Raw genomic sequence first — 24,092 nt, forward strand, 5'->3', positions numbered from 1 at the left:
CGACATGTGTTTCGATACCTTCGACATGAGTAAAGCTGAGCACCATGTCCATTTCTCTATTTTCCCATACGTCCTCGAAATACCAGGTATGCATTTTGGCTGTGTGCTAAACATAGAACACATTTTCTTGTCACTACATGCATCTATAGATACATACATGTACATTGTACACTATAGAATACCATAATACCATAGTTTGACACCCACTAGCCGATGGTTTTTTTGTGCTGAGTATTTTTTGTGCTAAACATTCATTCATTCATTCATTTCCTGTCTGACCTGTCCTGGACGGAGGAACCAGTGAAAGTCGACACCTATGCCCATGACAGGCATGTGCTACAACAGCTTGTTCTGAATGTGCACGTTAAAACCTATGACCTGACCTAACCTAATATGATGACTAATAGAAGTGATCTGTCTTTACATATATCTTTTTTTTTTAAAGATGAAAATGTTCACAAAAATAAATGTATGAGAGAAAGAGTACAATTAAAATACAACAGAATCCTGAGCTCAATAGCAGTGAGATACACGTAACTACATTGTATACACACATGTACTCTGTTTTCTTAAACAAATTACCATCAATTTTTGGGGAGGTTTCTAGCAGGTGAATTTATATTTCACCTGCATCATTGTTTAAGACTTAAAAAAAATAAAAAAAATGGGTAGCATTTCACTTGAATTAGCAGTGCTCTGTAAATAAAAATAATAGTTTTAAATATTAATTTTTTTTTGTGTAATATAATTTGCTAAAACAAACCCCTAAAACATGACCTTTTAGCATTATACAGTCTTCGGCATTAAAGAAAACCTTCAAACTTATTTTTTACATCATGAGTAGCAAATCCCTTTTAGTATAAGTGTGGTATGTGCTACCCTGTCTGTCAGATGGTGTGTATAACAGATCCCTTGCTACTGATGGGGAAATAGAGCAGGTTTACTCTAAGACTACATGTCAAAATTACCGTATGTTTGACATCCAATAACGGATGATTGATAAATCAATGTGTTCTAGTGGTGTCGTTAAACAAAACAAAGTAAAAAGAAAAGAGGTAATACTGTGTCTTCATTGTGTAGAGTAATTTTATTTATTATACAATAAATTCTGCCTTTCCTTATTTCTCCTGATACCTGTACACTTCCTGAGTATTACAACATGTAAATCATGTTTGGACATGCATAACACACGTTACACAACTGAACATGATGAAAACCATGTTGAAAACCATGTTGGAATCCGTATCATGCTTATTGTTCTGTTCTACAGATGTAGTCATATTGTGTACATTTCCAGCCACTCTTTTGGGTTTTTACTTAGCAGGTTGACCATTATATAGTAAAAAAAAAATTTTAAAAATCTAAAAATTACTGATACAATAAACATAAAAATTAAACTTTAAAATATTGATGCCATATATTAAATTGTATTTCTTTGATGTAGCAAAAGAAAGGATTTAAAAAAAATAAAAAAAATAAAAATTTGAAATGATATTTTCTTATTTTCTTTTAAGAAAGATAATTGAAATTAGAAAATAAATTCTGTTTCAGTATCATTTTACACAGAGAGATGCATACAGGACCATCAAACCTCACATGTAGGAATAACTTGGGATGGCAGTGTGTCACGTACTATTACTAGGTCACTGTGTCCTACTTTTCACAGTCTACTGCACATAACAGTAAATTAGTGTCCAGATCATATCTTGCATACAGATGCATACAGGACCATCAAACCACATGTAGGAACAATTTGGGATGGTGGTTGGTCCAAAACAAACTGTTCATCCATTACATTGCAAAACTTTCCCATAATTAAGACTTGAATCATACCCATAACATATTCATTAACATAGATATGTTTTTCCATCAAACTCCCGACGGGCGTATCATGTACCTCATCGGTACCCTTGTTTATATTCTGAACACTGGTTTACATCTATAAGCTGCTGTTTAATAATCTAGTGGGCATCTTAAAACTAAAGGTTAATATTCCGAGAAAGTGTTTACATCTATAAGCTGCTGTTTAATAATCTAGTGGGCATCTTAAAACTAAAGGTTAATATTCCGAGAAAGTGTTTACATCTATAAGCTGCTGTTTAATAATCTAGTGGGCATCTTAAAACTAAAGGTTAATATTCCGAGAAAGTGTTTACACCTATAAGCTGCTGTTTAATAATCTAGTGGGCATCTTAAAACTAAAGGTTAATATTCCGAGAAAGTGTTTACATCTATAAGCTGCTGTTTAATAATCTAGTGGGCATTTTGAAACTAGAGTTTATTATTTGTGGAACTGTTTACATTTATAACCTGCAGTTTAATATTCTAAAGAACTGTTTGCAGGCTGCAATTCAATATGTTTATGTAAGCAGCGGGTTAATATTCTAAGAACTGTTTTCAGGCTGCAGTTCAATATGTTTATGTAAGCAGCGGGTTAATATTCTAAAGAACTGTTTTCAGGCTGCAGTTCAATATGTTTATGTAAGCAGCGGGTTAATATAAAGAACTGTTTGCAGGCTGCAATTCAATATGTTTATGTAAGCAGCGGGTTAATATTCTAAAGAACTGTTTGCAGGCTGCAATTCAATATGTTTATGTAAGCAGCGGGTTAATATTCTAAGAACTGTTTGCAGGCTGCAATTCAATATGTTTATGTAAGCAGCGGGTTAATATTCTAAAGAACTGTTTGCAGGCTGCAATTCAATATGTTTATGTAAGCAGCGGGTTAATATTCTAAAGAACTGTTTGCAGGCTGCAATTCAATATGTTTATGTAAGCAGCGGGTTAATATAAAGAACTGTTTGCAGGCTGCAATTCAATATGTTTATGTAAGCAGTGGGTTAATATTCTAAAGAACTGTTTGCAGGCTGCAATTCAATATGTTTATGTAAGCAGCGGGTTAATATTCTAAAGAACTGTTTGCAGGCTGCAATTCAATATGTTTATGTAAGCAGCGGGTTAATATTCTAAGAACTGTTTGCAGGCTGCAATTCAATATGTTTATGTAAGCAGTGGGTTAATATTCTAAAGAACTGTTTGCAGGCTGCAATTCAATATGTTTATGTAAGCAGCGGGTTAATATTCTAAGAACTGTTTGCAGGCTGCAATTCAATATGTTTATGTAAGCAGCGGGTTAATATTCTAAAGAACTGTTTGCAGGCTGCAATTCAATATGTTTATGTAAGCAGCGGGTTAATATTCTAAAGAACTGTTTGCAGGCTGCAATTCAATATGTTTATGTAAGCAGCGGGTTAATATTCTAAAGAACTGTTTGCAGGCTGCAATTCAATATGTTTATGTAAGCAGCGGGTTAATATTCTAAAGAACTGTTTGCAGGCCGCAATTCAATATGTTTATGTAAGCAGCGGGTTAATATTCTAAAGAACTGTTTGCAGGCCGCAATTCAATATGTTTATGTAAGCAGCGGGTTAATATTCTAAAGAACTGTTTGCAGGCTGCAATTCAATATGTTTATGTAAGCAGCGGGTTAATATTCTAAAGAACTGTTTCAGGCTGCAATTCAATATGTTTATGTAAGCAGTGGGTTAATATTCTAAAGAACTGTTTGCAGGCTGCAATTCAATATGTTTATGTAAGCAGTGGGTTAATATTCTAAAGAACTGTTTGCAGGCTGCAATTCAATATGTTTATGTAAGCAGTGGGTTAATATTCTAAGAACTGTTTGCAGGCTGCAATTCAATATGTTTATGTAAGCAGTGGGTTAATATTCTAAAGAACTGTTTGCAGGCTGCAATTCAATATGTTTATGTAAGCAGTGGGTTAATATTCTAAAGAACTGTTTGCAGGCTGCAATTCAATATGTTTATGTAAGCAACAGGTTAATATTCTAAGAATCTATATTACGGTACTTTGAGATTCAGTTTAATATTATACAGCACTGATAAGGTAATACACACTAAACCAATAACTTCCGGCTGGGTCAAAGTTCGAGGTGCACCAAACTTTTGATAAAGAAGTGAACAACACAAGTCCTGTGATTGGTGTTAAATGTGTGTGGGTTGTACAAAAAAATTAGTTTCATCTGGGCAAAAAATTTATGCAATTTTATTTCATCCAGTACTACTGTGTCAAGTAGCCTTGTGCTTCAAAAATTTATGGGTGCCTGTAAAAAAAAGAAAAGAAAAAAGTCCTCTAATTTTGTGCGGAACTGGGGTAGTCATAAATGTACCTGTCATCTCAGAAATGAGCAGCTTGACCCCCCAATTTTTTCTGATTCACTTTAAGGGTGAGGGGTGGTATTTATATCTGTGGCGTTTATGTCGATTGATACGCTGCAGATAAGAGTTTTAGCCACATATGTTACTATTGTCGTCTTTGGGATTTGATTTGGTAGTATACACCCTCAATATCTATGAAATTCAGTGTGAAATTGTAGGAAAATATTAAATGCTGTGAGATTCAGTATAAAAATTCTAGGAAATTAATATCTGTGACATTCAGTTTACTATTCAAGGGAAGTGTTAACAGTTGTGACATTTAGTATAATATTGTGGTTAACCGTTATCCTGACATTCAGTTTAATATTCTAGGGAACTGTTATCAGCAGTGACATTCAGTTTAATATTCTAGGGAACTGTTATCAGCAGTGACATTCAGTTTAATATTCTAGGGAACTGTTATCAGCAGTGACATTCAGTTTAATATTCTAGGGAACTGTTATCAGCAGTGACATTCAGTTTAATATTCTAGGGAACTGTTATCAGCAGTGACATTCAGTTTAATATTCTTGGGAACTGTTATCAGCAGTGACATTCAGTTTAATATTCTAGGGAACTGTTATCAGCAGTGACATTCAGTTTAATATTCTAGGGAACTGTTATCAGCAATGACATAGTTTAATATTCTAGAGAACTGTTATCAGCAGTGACATTCAGTTTAATAGTCTAGAGAACTGTTATTCTAGAGCACTGTTATCAGCAGTGACATTCAGTTTAATATTCTAGAGAACTGTTAACATGTTTGAGGGAACTGTTAACATGTTTGACATTCAGTTTAATATTCTGGAGAACTGTTAACATGTTTGACCTCGAGGACGTGTTTACGTTTTCACAAAGCCAGTTTTCTTCCAGCCCGCCAGAAAACTATCGGCAGTGGTAGTAAAATGATGTCAAACACTGCGTCCACCGAACGAAGTCGCGCCCACGGCCGCATCGGCGTGTCGCAGTCGCAGCGTGAGTAACACCGACATTGAGGAGGATGACGGGACACAACAGATTTTAACTCTAATTTCACTTAATATCCATATGTTATAAGTGGTACAATTTTTTCAATTCCGAGCATGAAATAGTCAGAATTAAGCATGGTTTTCAAGTAGTAGATATTTTTTGTTTCTATAGACCATATACTAGTTATATATTTTTTTCTATACCAGCCTAGGTATTTTCGAAGCTATACCAGGCTAGGTATTTTCAAAGCTATGCCAGGTTAGATATTTTCGAAGCTATCTTAGCAATACAAAATTGTAAAATCATTGTAGGGTATGACATCACTACAGCACATGCTATAGTGAGACATCGTAGCTTATGATGGTTTTATGACTTTGTCGTGCTAAGATAGCTTTAGAAATCTGGGCCCAGTACTGTACACAGTGGATTATTTTTATTTATTGTTTTTGAAAACTCACGAAATCATGTCGTACAATCTAATTTCTATGGTAATATTTGAAAGGATATTCATTGTCGTAGTTTATGGAAATGATCTCTGGATCGAAGCCTCCAAAGGTGTTAAGATTTTTGCATGTGGCCTAATATAGTATCAGTCACCTTTGTGAGGTGTAGATAATGCTATTCCAACACAAGAAGACAAAATGTAGTTTTTTTTCTTGTGAGAACCGAGGTTTACTTGAGGCTCTTACAAACACATTTTGTCCCGAGGGTTGGAATTACCTTATCTATACCTCACAACAGAAATTGACTCTTTTTTCTTGCCCATTTAGTTACAGTAACAAAACATTACTTTTGTAAGCGAAGGTTTGTTCATTCTAGAATGATTCATCTTAAACACATTTAATCATATGCGGAAAAATATAATCCACATTATGCGATGACATAAAGATGTCACAACTTAAGCACAAATATAAAGTTAAAAATATTAATTTGTTTAAATAATTATAAAACAATGATTCAGCGTGAAATGGCAACTTTGGGAATAAGTAATTCAACAAAATTAGAACAAATCGGAGTTACGACATCAATCGTCTTAAAAAATTAGGTATGACCTCGGTCGTCTTAAAAAATGAGGTATGACCTCAGTCGTCTTAAAACATGAGGTATGATATCAGTCGTCTTAAAACATGAGGTATGATATCAGTCTTAAAACATGAGGTATGATATCAGTCGTCTTAAAACATGAGGTACGATATCAGTCGTCTTAAAACATGAGGTATGACCTCAGTCATCTTAAAACATGAGGTATGTCGTCCTAGCCCTAGGGTCAGAAATTTATCTAGCGCCGTGCAAAAGGTGACTGCTTCAGTCTAGTGGGCAATAAATGTCATTATACCCCATCCTGATATCGGAACCAACATGTGTTTTCTCACCATAGTCCACAAATACAGATCCCGTGAATTTCATTTCTAAATCTGTTCTTCACATATTAATAACAGTTAGTGTGTATTAATAGGTAATTAAATTTTCATCCTGTTTTTAACCAATACCTATTTATGCTGATAACATGATACATGATAGTGTGTTTCGTAACACCTGTAGGTCAGTGTTTCATAATGCCTGTATATCACAGTATTTCATAATGCCTATAGGTCTCAGTGTTTGATAATGCCTGTATATCACAGTGTTTCATAATGCCTATAGGTCTCAGTGTTTCATAATGCCTGTATATCACAGTGTTTCATAATGCCTATATCACGTGTGGTACATATTATTTGCATGTTGCAGTCTTTTGATTTATATTTTTGTTTTTATTTATAGCTTTTTTTCATTTTGCTATAATTGCTTTAAATTTTGTAAATCTATTGTTATTTGATATTAATGTACCTGCCTCTTTAAGGGCTTGTTCATAAATGAAATTATATTTAAATGTAGTTCATTATGAGTGAGTTTTTAACATACAAATATTTATTGCTTGTTTATTTGACCAACATGCACACTAATACTTAATCAATAACCAATATAATATAACCAGCATGAATAATATTGTTAATTTTTATTATTATTGTGTGTGCGTGCGTGTGTGTGTCTGTGTGTGTTAATGCATGCGTTTGAAATGATGATTTTTTTAAACTTGAAAAAGTTGTACTTAATGTATTTAAAAATGTTTGAGTTTTTATAGTTTATTAAAGACGCGGACCCTAGTTTCAATCAGTGACAATCGACACTTACGTCTGAATCATCTGCAAACCTGTAACACGTTTGGATAAAGTAACAAAGTGAAACAAGAGTTGGTAACGTTAAAATGGCGAAATACCCCCGAAAAACAGATTAGAGCCCGTCTCCATAACCATTATTTTTCAGTTACATACATTTTTAAAATAATTTTTATTTATTTTGTTATATTATAAACACCAGTGTGACCAGAAACACTTTCAAATGTACGGAAATTGATAATCTAAATTTAATGTTGGATTTCAGTTACCAAAAACAGCTCTAATTGTGAAAATTGATTGGCAGTATTTAAAAACTAGGGTCTGTCACTTTATTTGACTTGATAATTTTGCATATTGGACATTTTGTTTGACAATGGTATCAATTTATAAAATATTTAATGACTAAATTATGATGGTGCAAAATAACTAACTTACAGTGTGTTACTGTCTGTGTGTGTATGTGGGTAGGTATGTTATTTTGTGTGTGTGTGTGTGTGTGTGTGTGTGTCCTTTATAAACAGGGGCCTAATTCACAAATGTTTCTTGGGCAGCATGGTATCATCCTTGCAAGTCTTGCATTACAGTCCAATATCACAAAGTTGTGACAGGAGTGGTACGTAGCCCAGCATGGTCAGTCTGGGATCGATCCCCGTCGGTGGGCCCATTGGGTTATTTCTTGTTCCAGCCAGTGCACCACGACTGGTATATCAAGGCCATTATATGTAAAACACGGGCTTGATGCGTGGTTGGTCTGGGATCGATTCCTGTCGGTGGGCCCATTGGGCTATTTCTCATTCCAGCCAGTGCACCATGACTGGCATATCAAGGCTATATGTAAAGCACTGGCTTAATTCCCGGTCGGTCTGGGATCGAACCCTATCGGTGGGCCCATTGGGCTATTTCTCGTTCCAGCCAGAGTACCACAACTGGTATACCAAAGGATGTGTTATGGTCTATGGTGCATATAAAAGATCCCTGGCTACTAATGGAAACATGTAGCAGGTTTCCTCTCCAAGACTATATGAATTTCAAAATTATTACGTTTGATATCCAGTTGCCAATGATTAATAAAATCAATGTGCTCTAGTGGTGTCGTTAAAAAAATAAAAGATAAAAGTTGCGACAGTTAGTGAATTGGGCCCTAGGTCTGTTCAATATCAGTTTTTATCACACGCTAGTTGGCCAGTGATTTTACTTGTAAATGATCTATGCTGGGCTGATGTGTAAACTGGTGAGCACTAAGCAGGGCTCGAAATTGGAAGTAATATGTGGCCCTTGGGTATTTTTTTTAATATAGTAAGCAAAACGAAATATGGCCTGTTTGATATATAACAGCATGGGGCAAGTTGAGAGTTTGGGACTGTATGGAAAATTATGACCTTTGAGACGTATTTTAAAGCATTTTAAAAATTACAATATAACAGAATCACAAGTTAAATAGCAGATGACATAATAGTATATAAATAGATCTGTATCTTCGGGGGGGGGGGGTAATTTGTGTTTTAAATTTTAATTCACTTGCTAGGTCTAGAAAATGGGCAGCTTTCGAGCCCTGCTGCATATTTTTATATTTATTTTATTTAAAAAAAAAAATCTTTTTTAATTACATTTGATTAAGTGTTATTTTTTTCTATGATTTGCAGCATCCAGTAGATCGGGATCACCCTCGTCTCGCTTGACGTACATGACTCACGGCTCAGGACGGGTTGACCCCAAGACACCAGGTCGCATACGCAGGTCGGCGATTCCCCGTAGTCAGGGAGCCAGTCGCGAAGGAAGTCGGGAAGGCAGCCCCAGCAGGCAGATGTATGGTGAGGGAGGGAGAGAAAGAGAGGGAGGGAGAGAGATACGTTCTTCACTAGTGGGGATGGTGGGACGTAGCCCAGTGGCAACACGCTTGCCTGATGCACCGTCTGTCTGGGATCGATCCCTGTGGATGGGCCCATTGGGCTATTTCTTCATCCAGACGGCAGATTTAACAAAGGCATTGATATGTATCATTAACCAGAACCATTGGGGCGGAATGTAGCCCAGTAGTAAAGCACTCGCCTGATATCTGTCTAGGATCGATTTACATTCTTACCTTCACTTTGAACTATTTTAACATGCCTCTATATCACTACGGTGTCAGGCATGTCCGTCACAGGTCCTGTCTCTGGATAGCCAGCGACTTGACCTTGGACAGGACTTGCCTACACAGGGTAAAGCCAATATGATATCCCATGTCATTTACCTGTTCTTCTCTATGTAAAATATGTTTCCGTTTATTTTCAGTCCATGAGAGAAGATTAAGTGGCAGTAAGGTTCCTGGGCGTGGCAACAAAGGTAAAAAAAAAAAAAAAAAAAAAACCAAGTAATAAAACAGACTATTCCTGTTTAACTTCCTTTGACATTTTCCGTAGTAAAGCATTTGCTTGATGTGCGGTCGGTCTAAGATCGGTCCCCGTCGGTGGACCCATTGGGCTATTTCTTGTTCCAGTCAGTGTTCCACAACTGGTGTAAGAAAGGCCGAGGTATGTACTATCCTGTCTGTGGGATGGTGCATATAAAAGATCCCTTGCTGCTAATCGAAAAGAAAAGCACATGAAGTGGCAACAGCGGGTTTCCTCTCTCAATATCTGTGTGGTCCTTAACCATATGTCTGACACCATATAACCGTAAATAAAATGTGTTGAGTGTCATTAAATTAAAAAAACACAGTTCCTTTGACATTTTTGAAAAAAAATTCTTCGCTATATATGTTGGAACCAGCATCCATCTCTTCCAGTTCATTAGGAGATGCACCATATAACCATAAATAAATTATGTTGAGTGCATTGTTAAATAAACCATTTTCTTCCTTCCTTCCATCCCGTCCGTTTAAGAGATATTAATGGAGTCAATCACCATTGTCAGGTGTAGATAAGACTATTCCAACCTGAGGGACACAATGTTTTTATTGAGACCCTTACAACAACAACAAAATTATTCCCAAGGGTTGGAATTGCTTTATCTACACTTCACAACGGTGATTGATTCTTTTTCTTGCCCATTTAATTATAGGTTCAAAACATTAATTTTGTAAGCTACGGCCTGTTTATTGTAGAACGGTTCATAAACATTTCACCTACAAACTCATGTAATCGTACACGGGAAAAATAGTCCACATTATGCAACAACATAAAAATGTAACAACTTAACCATAAATATTAAAACAAATTAATATTTTTAAAATGAAGATTCAACGTAAAATGGCAACTTGGGGAATACCTAATTCTGAGAGGTCAATCATCATAAAGATCATTCTGGGTTGTACTGGCAGTTCACTGAACTTCTCTTACCTGTATCTCAGGTGATGTCCATTCTGGGTTGTACTGGCAGTTCACTGAACTTCTCTTACCTGTATCTCCTGTGAAGTCCATTCTATGTTGTACTGGCAGTTTGATGAACTTCTCTTGTCTCTTACCTGTATCTCCTGTGAAGTCCATTCTATGTTGTACTGACAGTTCTTTGAACTTCTTTGACCTGTATCTCCTGTGAAGTCCATTCTGTGTTGTACTGACAGTTCTTTGAACTTCTCTTACCTGTATCTCCTGTGAAGTCCATTCTATGTTGTACTGACAGTTCTTTGAACTTCTCTTACCTGTATCTCCTGTGAAGTCCATTCTGTGTTGGACTGACAGAACATCAACATAATACCCTGTAATGAACACAATCCAATGCAGTATATTATCTACTAAATCTAATATCATAAAACCACCAGAAAGATTTCCACCTGGGGGATAATGGTTGGATATTTTACCTCTATATGTTAGTGATCTTGCTACGACATACATGTGGCTATTTAAGATATGCAAGTCAAAAATTAAAAAGTTACCACATATCAACACAAGCTAAGTTACTGGCTGATATATACCAGTATATATAGAAATAACTAGTTAATGACGTTGGATATCTATCTGCTTTATTTGGCCTGAACAGGATAAAGCAGATATCCGACGTCATTAGCTAGTTATTATCTTTATCCTGCAGACCATAAAAATTAGGGGGAAAAGCTATTATTTCCGTTACTTCAGCCACATTGTATGATGACCTAGAGGTCAAACGAGTGATTTTGTAATGTAGCTATGAGTAACGTCAAAATGTGTATCCTGCTACTATATGGATATGACTTTGCTTTATTCGTTATCATATTCTGTCAGTTGAAACGGTGGTAGCAGGATAAATAGAAATAGACTGTTACTCTAGCAATACAAATAACCAGGATACCACAATACAATAATAGACTATTACTCTAGCAATACAAATAACCAGGATACCACAATACAATAATATCTTTCTTTCAACCAATCACGCTATGTTCATTGTAATAAAGTTGTTGAATGAAGTATTATTTCTAACCTGTTAGGTGTGGGACACAGTCCAGTGGTGAAGCGTGGTCGGTCTGGGATTCATCTCAGTTGGTTGAGTGTGTCGTTAAATAAACCATTTCCTTCTTTCCTTCTCCGTTGGTAGGCCCATTTCTTGTTTCAGCCAGTGCACCACGACTGGTATATCAAAGGCCGTGGTATGTGTTATTTTGTCTGTGGGGTGGTGCATATAAAAGATTCCTTGCTACTACTGGAAAAATGTAGCGGGTTTCCTCTCAAAGACTTATGTCACAATTACCAAATGTTTGACATCCAATAGCCGTCCGACGCCATATAACTGGAAATAAAATGTGTTGAGTGCATCGGTAAATAAAACATTTCCTTCCTTCCTTCCAAAAGCCGATGATTAATAAATCAATGTGCTCTAGTGGTGTTGTAAAAACAAAACAAACTTTTCCTAACCTGTTAAAATGAGTTCCTGCCACCTGGCTGTTCTGAACACTGACTGACTTGACTTGAGGCTGATCTCATGCTGGAAGTGGGTGAATGGAAATTACTTCCTGCCACCTGGCTGTTCTGAACACTGACTGACTTGACTTGAGACTGATCTCATGCTGGAAGTGGGTGAATGGAAATTACTTCCTGCCACCTGGCTGTTCTGAACACTGACTGACTTGACTTGAGACTGATCTCATGCTGGAAGTGGGTGAATGGAAATTACTTCCTGCCACCTGGCTGTTCTGAACACTGACTGACTTGACTTGAGACTGATCTCATGCTGGAAGTGGGTGAATGGAAATTACTTCCTGCCACCTGGCTGTTCTGAACACTGACTGACTTGACTTGAGACTGATCTCATGCTGGAAGTGGGTGAATGGAAATTACTTCCTGCCACCTGGCTGTTCTGAACACTGACTGACTTGACTTGAGACTGATCTCATGCTGGAAGTGGGTGAATGGAAATTACTTCCTGCCACCTGGCTGTTCTGAACACTGACTGACTTGACTTGAGACTGATCTCATGCTGGAAGTGGGTGAATGGAAATTACTTCCTGCCACCTGGCTGTTCTGAACACTGACTGACTTGACTTGAGACTGATCTCATGCTGGAAGTGGGTGAATGGAAATAGTTCCTGCCACCTGGCTGTTCTGAACACTGACTGACTTGACTTGAGACTGATCTCATGCTGGAAGTGGGTGAATGGAAATTACTTCCTGCCACCTGGCTGTTCTGAACACTGACTGACTTGACTTGAGACTGATCTCATGCTGGAAGTGGGTGAATGGAAATTACTTCCTGCCACCTGGCTGTTCTGAACACTGACTGACTTGACTTGAAACTGATCTCATGCTGGAAGTGGGTGAATGGAAATTACTTCCTGCCACCTGGCTGTTCTGAACACTGACTGACTTGACTTGAGACTGATCTCATGCTGGAAGTGGGTGAATGGAAATTACTTCCTGCCACCTGGCTGTTCTGAACACTGACTGACTTGACTTGAGACTGATCTCATGCTGGAAGTGGGTGAATGGAAATTACTTCCTGCCACCTGGCTGTTCTGAACACTGACTGACTTGACTTGAGACTGATCTCATGCTGGAAGTGGGTGAATGGAAATTACTTCCTGCCACCTGGCTGTTCTGAACACTGACTGACTTGACTTGAGACTGATCTCATGCTGGAAGTGGGTGAATGGAAATTACTTCCTGCCACCTGGCTGTTCTGAACACTGACTGACTTGACTTGAGACTGATCTCATGCTGGAAGTGGGTGAATGGAAATTACTTCCTGCCACCTGGCTGTTCTGAACACTGACTGACTTGACTTGAGACTGATCTCATGCTGGAAGTGGGTGAATGGAAATTACTTCCTGCCACCTGGCTGTTCTGAACACTGACTGACTTGACTTGAGACTGATCTCATGCTGGAAGTGGGTGAATGGAAATTACTTCCTGCCACCTGGCTGTTCTGAACACTGACTGACTTGACTTGAGACTGATCTCATGCTGGAAGTGGGTGAATGGAAATTACTTCCTGCCACCTGGCTGTTCTGAACACTGACTGACTTGACTTGAGACTGATCTCATGCTGGAAGTGGGTGAATGGAAATTACTTCCTGCCACCTGGCTGTTCTGAACACTGACTGACTTGACTTGAGACTGATCTCATGCTGGAAGTGGGTGAATGGAAATTACTTCCTGCCACCTGGCTGTTCTGAACACTGACTGACTTGACTTGAGACTGATCTCATGCTGGAAGTGGGTGAATGGAAATTACTTCCTGCCACCTGGCTGTTCTGAACACTGACTGACTTGACTTGAGACTGATCTCATGCTGGAAGTGGGTGAATGGAAATTACTTCCTGCCACCTGGCTGTTCTGAACACTGACTGACTTGACTTGAGACTGATCTCATGCTGGAAGTGGGTGAATGGAAATTACTTCCTGCCACCTGGCTGTTCTGAACACTGACTGACTTGACTTGAGACTGATCTCATGCTGGAAGTGGGTGAATGGAAATTACTTCCTGCCACCTGGCTGTTCTGAACACTGACTGACTTGACTTGAGGCTGATCTCATGCTGGAAGTGGGTGAATGGAAATTACTTCCTGCCACCTGGCTGTTCTGAACACTGACTGACTTGACTTGAGACTGATCTCATGCTGGAAGTGGGTGAATGGAAATTACTTCCTGCCACCTGGCTGTTCTGAACACTGACTGACTTGACTTGAGACTGATCTCATGCTGGAAGTGGGTGAATGGAAATGAGTTCCTGCCACCTGGCTGTTCTGAACACTGACTGACTTGACTTGAGATTGATCTCATGCTGGAAGTGGGTGAATGGAAATGAGTTCCTGCCACCTGGCTGTTCTGAACACTGACTGACTTGACTTGAGGCTGATCTCATGCTGGAAGTGGGTGAATGGAAATTACTTCCTGCCACCTGGCTGTTCTGAACACTGACTGACTTGACTTGAGACTGATCTCATGCTGGAAGTGGGTGAATGGAAATGCATGAGTAACTTGTGTAATCAGTGCTGGGGTCAGAGAGGTCACTGAGAGCCAATAGAAAGACGGGAATACGACAACAGGTGTTGAATGGCAGCTTGGGGAAGCTGGATCTATTGTTTCAGTTCACCTCACCTGCACTGAAATACAACTGGTATAATGTTACAATACAAAAACAACAGCCTGCATTTTATATGACCTGAACATACGTGATTAATTACTTAAAACATATTTGGTCATTTAGATGTTATTTCGCATAGTGTTGTTTTCAACCTGAAATAAAACGTTAGTAACTTTAAAAAAGAAAAAAAAAAATTATTTACATTAAAAAAAAATTGATATGCTAAAACCCACATGTACTGACACCATATAGCCAATGTTTGTTTTTGGTGTGTGTTGAGGTGTCATTGAACCTTCTTTCTATGCATTCATCCATCCATCCATCCATCCATCAATTAATTTATTCATTCATCTATGTATTCATCCATCCATTCATGTTTTTCTTTCATTCTTTAAGGTACTATTTTGGCCCAGAGATTATTGAGACCTGGCTCTGATGTAGAAGATGCGCTGTCTGATGCACTGGTACGTCCCTATCTTCATCACACCACCATCACCACCCCCATGTATATGTTTGATCATCACCCTCACCCCACTCCCATGTATATGTTTAATCATCACCCTCACCCCCAACCCCATGCATATGTTTGATCATCAACCTCACCCCACCCCCATGTATATGTTTGATCATCACCCTCACCCCCAACCCCATGTATATGTTTGATCATCAACCTCACCCCACCCCCATGTATATGTTTGATCATCACCCTCACCCCCAACCCCATGTATATGTTTGATCATCAACCTCACCCCACCCCCATGTATATGTTTGATCATCACCCTCACCCCCAACCCCATGTATATGTTTGATCATCAACCTCACCCCACCCCCATGTATATGTTTGATCATCAACCTCACCCCACCCCCATGTATATGTTTGATCATCAACCTCACCCCACCCCCATGTATATGTTTGATCATCAACCTCACCCCACCCCCATGTATATGTTTGATCATCAACCTCACCCCACCCCCATGTATATGTTTGATCATCAACCTCACCCCACCCCCATGTATATGTTTGATCATCAACCTCACCCCACCCCCATGTATATGTTTGATCATCAACCTCACCCCACCCCATGTATATGTTTGATCATCAACCTCACCCCACCCCCATGTATATGTTTGATCATCACCCTCACCCCACCCCCATGTATATGTTTGATCATCACCCTCACCCCACCCCCATGTATATGTTTGATCATCAACCTCACCCCACCCCCATGTATATGTTTGATCATCACCCTCACCCCACCCCCATGTATATGTTTGATCATCAACCTCACCCCACCCCCATGTATATGTTTGATCATCAACCTCACCCCACCCCCATGTATATGTTTGATCATCACCCTCACCCCACCCCCATGTATATGTTTGATCATCAACCTCACCCCACCCCCATGTATGTTTTTGATCATCACCCTCACCCTTACCCCCAACTCCATGCATATGTTTGATCATCACCCTCACCCTTACCCCCAACTCCATGCATATGTTTGATCATCACCCCCACCCCCATGTATGTGTTTGATCATCACCACCAATCCCATGTATATGTTTGATCATCACCCCCACCCCCATGTGTATGTTTGATCATCACCCCCACCCCCATGTATATGTTTGATCATCAACCTCACCCCACCCCCATGTATATGTTTGATCATCAACCTCACCCCACCCCCATGTATATGTTTGATCATCACCCTCACCCTTACCCCCAACTCCATGCATATGTTTGATCATCACCCTCACCCTTACCCCCAACTCCATGCATATGTTTGATCATCACCCCCACCCCCATGTATGTGTTTGATCATCACCACCAATCCCATGTATATGTTTGATCATCACCCCCACCCCCATGTGTATGTTTGATCATCACCCCCACCCCCATGTATATGTTTGATCATTACCCCCACCCAGCTCTGATGTAGAAGATGCACTGGTACATCCCTATTATCTTCAACCCCACCCCCACCCCCACCCCTACCCCCACCCCCATGTATATGGTTGATCATTTCCCCCCACCCCCACCCGGCTCTGATGTAGAAGATGCCCTGTCTGATGCATTGGTACATCCCTACTATCTTCACCCCCACCCCCATGTATATGTTTGATCATTACCCAGACCCCTATTCACACCACAACCCCCATGTATATGTTTGATGAGTTCCCCCACCCACACCTGGCTCTTATGTAGAAGGTGCCCTGTCTGATGTATTGGTACGTCCCTATTATCTTCACCCTCACCCCCATATATATGTTTGACCCCCACCCCCACCCCCACCCCCACCTCCACCCCACCCGGCTTTGATGTAGAAGATGCCCTGTCTGATGCACTGGTATGTTCCTATTATCTTCACATTTAACATGCTTTAGGGGCCACCCATAAAGTACATACACACCCCACCCCCACCCCATGTGTATGTTTTATCATTACAAACACCCCACCCCCCATGTACGGCTTACATTGATATTCCATCCTGAAAAGTACAAGAAATAAAGTTAGGAACTTGGATTTCAATTTGTATATGTTATACAATGTGTTAGGCTCTGTCATTGTTTTTTGTGTTTTCTTGTTTAATTCATTTTCGTATTTACTTAAATTCCTTCTTTTTTAAAAATCTTAGGCACGTGGTGCGGGGCGGAAACGTTACGAGTATGACTCTGATGACGCAGCGAGTGAGACATCAAGTGTGTGTTCTGAGCGCTCCTACAGCTCGTACAGTGGCCGAACCTCTGAGGTGAGTCTCCGTTTTTTGTTTTACTTTACCCATCCTACAAATTTTATTGATCATTTTCTTTGAAAACAAATAATTAGAGGATTCGTCACAAGTGTTTTTTTAATATGGAAAATATCTACAGAGTCTACGTTAATGGGTATATGTCGATAATCAGTATTCGTCAAGGCTCTGCCGAGACAAATACTGATTAACTAAACGAGGTTGATATTTTACCTATTAATAAACACAATCAGTGAATTCTATTTATCCTATAACACTTCTAAAATAACATTTTAATTAAATTTTTAGTAAATCACAGTACTAAAGTCGCATCCATCGGTAATATGACGTCTTTGAAAACATTACGGTCAGGTACACAGGTCTTGTTGACTTGTTAACAAATGACCCATCCACAGCAACACCTTACAAATTTGCATACCATTATTATCTGGGTTAATACACTAAATTATCACATGGGTTTATGACATAGTTAGCATGGGTTAGTTATAGGATAAATGAAGTTATTTGATGCGAGGCAGAATGCTATCCGAACATTTGGTCTTCGCATTAAGCAGTTTTTATCGGTTTACAACATTGATTTAACCAACATTTTGGAAATACTTTCATATTAGTTTTGCCACCTTGGTGTATCAAACCACCGAAAATGATATTCGGTCTTGTGCATCTGAAGAAAGATTGCAGAGATGCAGTTATTTATAAAAAAATCAATTCATGAAAATCCAGGAGAAGTGCTGTCATTATAGGTGGTGCAGGAAGAATGAAGTAGTCTTGTGTGTGTGCCCGCATCGGTCATACATATTTGACGCATTCATTTATTTTAAAGAAGGACCCTCCTCCTTAGTGTGAACATTGTCAGTGTACACTGACTGTGCACCACATTTTGGTGGAGGGTGATCATCTCAACGAGAAACAATATACATGTATCTGGCAACAGAAATGTTTTGGAATCTTTTAAATTCCACCGAGAATTAATTTTTGAAACATTTTGATTTCTATACAAAATTTAAAAATATACTTACCTTGATCTTGTTAGTATAGAAAAAGGGTGGAGTTTAATACTAAGAAGAAGAAAAAACCTGTGTTCCTTTGTTATACATGCATGTACTTTGTTTTTGATCAAAGTTTAACTGGCTGGAGTTTGATACTAAAGAAGAAGAAGAAAAAAGTGTGTTGCTTTGTTAGATGTACCTTGCTTATGCAAGATGTTAATAAAATTACAGTAGAAGTTTTTAATTGTTTGATGATTATATGCTTGAAAGCAGGTCAACTTGCATCTTAGTGGAATGTCTGGGTTTTTTAATATCAATCTGGTCCTGACTGCTGTTCCATTTTGGGGTTTTTTGTAACTACTAAACCCTCTATGTTACACACATTTTAATTTTTTTTATTCTGAATTGAAAAAAAAAAAAAAAAATCTAAGTTTTTAATGCTAACAAATGGATTATGAATGAATGAGGTGTGTGTGTGTGTGCGTGCGTGCATGTGTGCTTATGCGTGCGTGCGTGCGTGCTTATGCGTGCATGCTTGAATATGTGTATTCTGGAATCAATTTTAAAATAATCTTAATCTTTTCAAAAATCGATGTCTTCAAATCCATTACATTTAGTTTGTTCTCTCCAAACAATCTTGCGTAATATGACTTCATCTGAAGCTAAGATTTAAAAACTTGATGATTCTTTTTGTGCATTACGTAAGGCTTCGTCCGATACAGAAACGATGACGATGTATCGACGTTACGCAATTTCGCAGGTACACGGGCATGCACTGCTGCTAGTTCGTTACACTTTTCATTTGCTCTTGTCAAGGAATCTTTGCCATTTGTATTGAAATCAACAAAAATTCTATATGTATAAACTATTGAAGCTTGATAATATTTTGTTTTATATATAATGTCCATAAAAATTGTAAAATAGCTATAGAAGTATTTTTGGTTTTAAAATTAAAACTGTTAAACAATAAAAAAAATTAAAAATCCTGTTTTCATATATACAGAAAAGGTGCACATGTGATGTCGCATCTACATGTTAAAGGTTTACTTAAGATTTGTTTTTTAATGAAGCAATATATTTAAAAAAAATAATAATGAAGCAGTATATTAAAAATATTTTAATATATATTTTGTACTATATTAAAAGTATGGCTTAATCTTTAGTAAGTATTCACCATAGGACATATTTTTATGAATGTACTGAAATTATTTCTCATTAGATAGCAGAGACATACAGATCTGAAGTTCTATTTGTTAAAGAACTTTTAAAAAAATACATGGGGATAAAATTCATTATTTAGTGGATTTCAATAAAATGGCAAAACTCCTTTTAAAACATGCAATTATCGGTGGATTTTTAGTTCAGTAAATATAAATGTAAAAATCTTTTTTTTCATTCATTTATGCTTCAGTTTTGTATTTTAAATACATTCTATAGCATGCATACATGTACATGCCTATTGATATTGTCAGAAATTGTCATTCTTATTTAAAGTTTGTGTGATATATTTATGCCATTTACTTTGGAATTTTCCTTAGTTTTTGCTACCATATATGTAAAGTTAGAAAGATTGTTTTGTTTAACGACACCACTAAAGCACATTGATTTATTAATCATCAGCTATTGGATGTCATACATTTGTAATTCTGACTCATAGTCACCAGAGGAAACCTGCTACATTTCCTAATGCAGTAAGGGATCTTTTATTTGCACTTTCCCACAGACAGAAAATCACATACATGTTCCACGGCCTTTAACAGTTGTGGTACACCCGTTGAAACGAGAGAAAAAATCCCAATCAGTTGAATGAATCCACCGAGGTGATTCGATTCTGTGATACAAGCAACTCAAGCGAGCACTCAATCGACTGAGCTAAATCCCCCCCCCCCCCAGTATATATAATTATGATGAATATCATATACATTTTATTCTGTAGAATGTTTCTCTCTTCTTTTTATTTATTCCATGTCTGTTAATATTTAACAGTTATGTCCCTTTGAATTTTTTCTTCCTTTTTTTTTTTTTTGTGTATGAGTGTTTGCACTGTTAACTCATATATGAAACTCTTTACTGGATTGGTCGATAGACTAGCTTCTGTTCCTGTCATCTCGTAACTAGATAGATTTACTTCTTTCTCTGTGAACTTTAAGGAAAAGGATCGTTCGCTTTTTCCAACCAGCAGCCGCACATTTATCGATTTGGTAAGATCTCACGAGTGGGTTGTGTTTGGGAGGTTTTGGGTTTGGTTTTTTTTAATTTATTTATACACAGTGTGAAAAAACTGTTCTTTGTTCGGTTACATGCATGAAATTTTGACTATATTGGAGATGATGACATTTAGAAACAGAGTATCAACATTTAGTGAATTGTTAACATTCATCAAGTTGGAGCTGATAATTTTTAGTCTGTTTAAATTTGGAATTTAAAAAAAAATTACATATAGTAATAAAATAACTTTCTTAAAACCTGTATATTATATTCAAGATAGTATATGTATGCAATTGTAGCAAAATCAATGGCTATTCATTTTTATTTATTTATTTATTTATTTTATTTTTTATTATTTTTACATGCATTTTGATTAATGGAAAAAGTTACTAATAGTAATATTTGCACAAAGTAAAAGATTGAATAACATTTGCACTGTATTTTGAACATACCCGGTAACATTCAAAGTTTTACTGCAAAATATAACTGGCACAGATTTCACTTTTAGTTGAAACTACAGATATAAATTCCATTTTTAACTGCTGGTTTTTTTTAAGAATGAAGAATTAGTCAGTTGTTTGATGTTCCCACACACACATAAATTTATGATTGTTATAACCAGAAGTATCATATTTTTCTACCTATTAGCTGCTACTTTTTTTATTATTATTGTGAATTGCAAGATGCGGCTTTTAAAATAGTGCATTTTATTTATGAATTTTATGGTAACTGCTGTGCGTATAAACCAGACTCAGACGAGTGCTTTACTACTGGGCTACATCCCAGCCCTGTATTCCACCCCTGTATTCCACTACTAGAATGAACCTACACTATACCGATATTTCTCTCACGAAAACATTAAGCATTGTCCTGGGTATACAGGTGTGTGCTTGAACCTTAATCAGATACGAGTACATAAATCAAACAATAGTCAAATGAATGCCTATTACAGCTATATGTTTAATTGTGGGGAGTGTGTGGGGTTGGGGTTTTTGGTGGGGGCTGGGGTCTTTTTTGGAGAAGGGGTGTGTTGTTGGGTTTTTTTTTTTAGTTTTCTTTATTTTGATGACTGTTTTTAGAAAATTTAGGGGTGGGCAATAGATCTGTTTAAGGAGATGTTTTGGGATTGTGTTTTTAATTTGTTATTTTTTACTTTTGAAAAAAAACAACAAAAAAATAAAAATTAAACTTATTACTTCACATTACATCTGTCATCTTTTAAATAATTATTTTATTAATTAGGTATATGTGTGTACATTTAAAAAAAAAAAAATTGAACTCAGCTGGTCACAACACAGTGTGGATGAAATTACAAAGAAACTATTTTGCTGTGACTCACAAAATGTGGATTTGTTGTGAATGTAAATTTCATTTTATTATTTTTATTATTTAGAATACTAGTATTTAGCTTTATGTTTTGTGGCTTCTGTATATATGTTATTTGTAGTTTTTAATTGAAATATGAAATTGATTTTTTTTCAGCACAGTGTAATTATAGATGGGTTTTTTTCTGATTGGCACCCAGTAGTTTATGACTTTGTCAATAGATGGTGGTAACCATATGGCCATCAGGGGCGAGGTGTAGCCCAGTGGTACAGTGCTCGCTTGATATGCGGTCGCTTTGGGATCAATCCCGGTCAGTGGGCTCATTGCGCTATTTCTCGCTCCAGCCAGTGCACCACGACTGGTACATCAAAGGCTGTGGTATGTGCTATCCTATCTATGGGATGGTGCATATAAAAGATCCCTTGCTGCTAATCGAAAAGAGTAGCCCATGAAGTGGCGACAGCAGGTTTCCTCTCTTAATATCTGTGTGGTCCTTAACCATATGTCTGATGCCATATAACCGTAAATAAAATGTGTTGAGTGCGTCGTTAAATAAAACATTTCCTTTCCATATGGCCATCATTAAGGGGTTAAAATTAAATAAAACATTTCCTTTCCATATGGCCATCATTAAGGGGTTAAAATTCACACAACAAGAACATGTGAGGGCATTGCATGGGGGTGCAATTTCAGTATTTATGACTTCTTTGGAATGTTTTGTGAAAGCAAAACCAGTCTCTTGTTTAATTCAACCTCGTTTAAAGAATGTACATTCATATCGAAGTCGGTGGAAGTCTGTGAATGATTAAAAATATAAATAATAAAGCACCTATACATGCCAATACAAAAGCATAGCGAATAAATTAAACAAATGAAATCACTATAATTCCGATGGGTATTAAGTGAAACTTTATTGAATGCATCCTAAAGTATAGAAATTTCAGTTATGTATGTTTGTAGAAAAGAAGTGGTTAAAAACAAAAGACCGACCTGACATCAAGATGTCAGCATTTAGCTGTTACTATTATTAGCTCTGGGTTATTCCAGATGTGATCAAATGGGGTTGAAGTGGGGTGCAGTTCACATTCTGCCATATACAAAATGTACCAAAAAGGTCATAAATACTAAAAATGCAGCCAGATGCAATGTCTTCACATGCATGTATTATTGTGCGAGTTTCACTCCCTTAATGGCGGACCAATCACATGATTCTAAACATGGCTGCCACACACAGTACTTTGACGTCACTGGCCAATAAACATTATATATATATATATGTAAAATATTTGATCCATTTTTTATTTTTTATTTTGTGTTTTGTTTTCTTAAACATTGAATTAAAATCTTTAAAATGGCCAGTATATTAAAAAAATTTGCGCTAGGGCATCATTAATCATTCATTCATTTGTTCATTATTATTTTATTTAATAATCAGTTTTATAAATAATAAATAATCATTCCTTTTTAAAATCTTATTTTTATATAATGATTAATTTAATAATCTGTTTAATTTACTGATGTGTTTTTATTTTACTGTTTACTTGATCAGTAATCTATTTAATTTACTGATGTGCTTTCATTTTACTGTTTATTTGATGAGTGATCTGTTTATTTTCAGGATATGCAGCAAATCATAGCCCAGATGAGTAGCGGTTCTCACATAGAGAGAAAGGAGGGATTAATTTCATTACAACAGTTGCTACGGCGACATCGCATGCTCAGGTAGCTAAATCTAATTCAGGGTGGGTTTTTTTGCAACAAACTGTTTAAAGAAGCACACGTAACATTTAAATTAAAACAATAACCCAATAGCAACACAAACTTTGCAGTGATAACGACATTGGACGACATGGTTTCTGCCAGAGGGTTAGAGCGTGAAGTGTTACGTTATTGTACCTAAAATCTTGACAATCAATGGATCTATATATATATATATTTTTTTTAATTCTTAGAAAGATGATTGTAAGAGAAGTGCTTTTCAACAATTGTCAGATCACT

The 24,092-nt window shown here is 37.1% G+C and overlaps 1 protein-coding gene across 9 annotated transcripts in view; it reads left to right on the top strand.

The window, feature by feature from the left end:
* Positions 1-24,092, top strand: part of LOC121385568 (CLIP-associating protein 1-like) — a 222,876-nt gene that overhangs the window by 157,377 nt on the left and 41,407 nt on the right. For 8 of the 9 annotated variants that reach the window (XM_041516292.1, XM_041516291.1, XM_041516296.1 and 5 more), the window contains 6 exons: positions 5,091-5,192; positions 8,986-9,153; positions 9,617-9,667; positions 15,218-15,285; positions 17,458-17,571; positions 23,713-23,816. In XM_041516292.1, coding sequence (XP_041372226.1) covers positions 5,091-5,192; positions 8,986-9,153; positions 9,617-9,667; positions 15,218-15,285; positions 17,458-17,571; positions 23,713-23,816 — 607 coding nt within the window. The remainder of the gene's footprint in view (positions 1-5,090; positions 5,193-8,985; positions 9,154-9,616; positions 9,668-15,217; positions 15,286-17,457; positions 17,572-23,712; positions 23,817-24,092) is intronic. The other variant, XM_041516299.1, reaches the window with a different exon arrangement.

This window comes from Gigantopelta aegis, chromosome 11 (assembly GCF_016097555.1).
Source record: "Gigantopelta aegis isolate Gae_Host chromosome 11, Gae_host_genome, whole genome shotgun sequence".
Taxonomy (NCBI): Eukaryota; Metazoa; Mollusca; class Gastropoda; order Neomphalida; family Peltospiridae; genus Gigantopelta; species Gigantopelta aegis.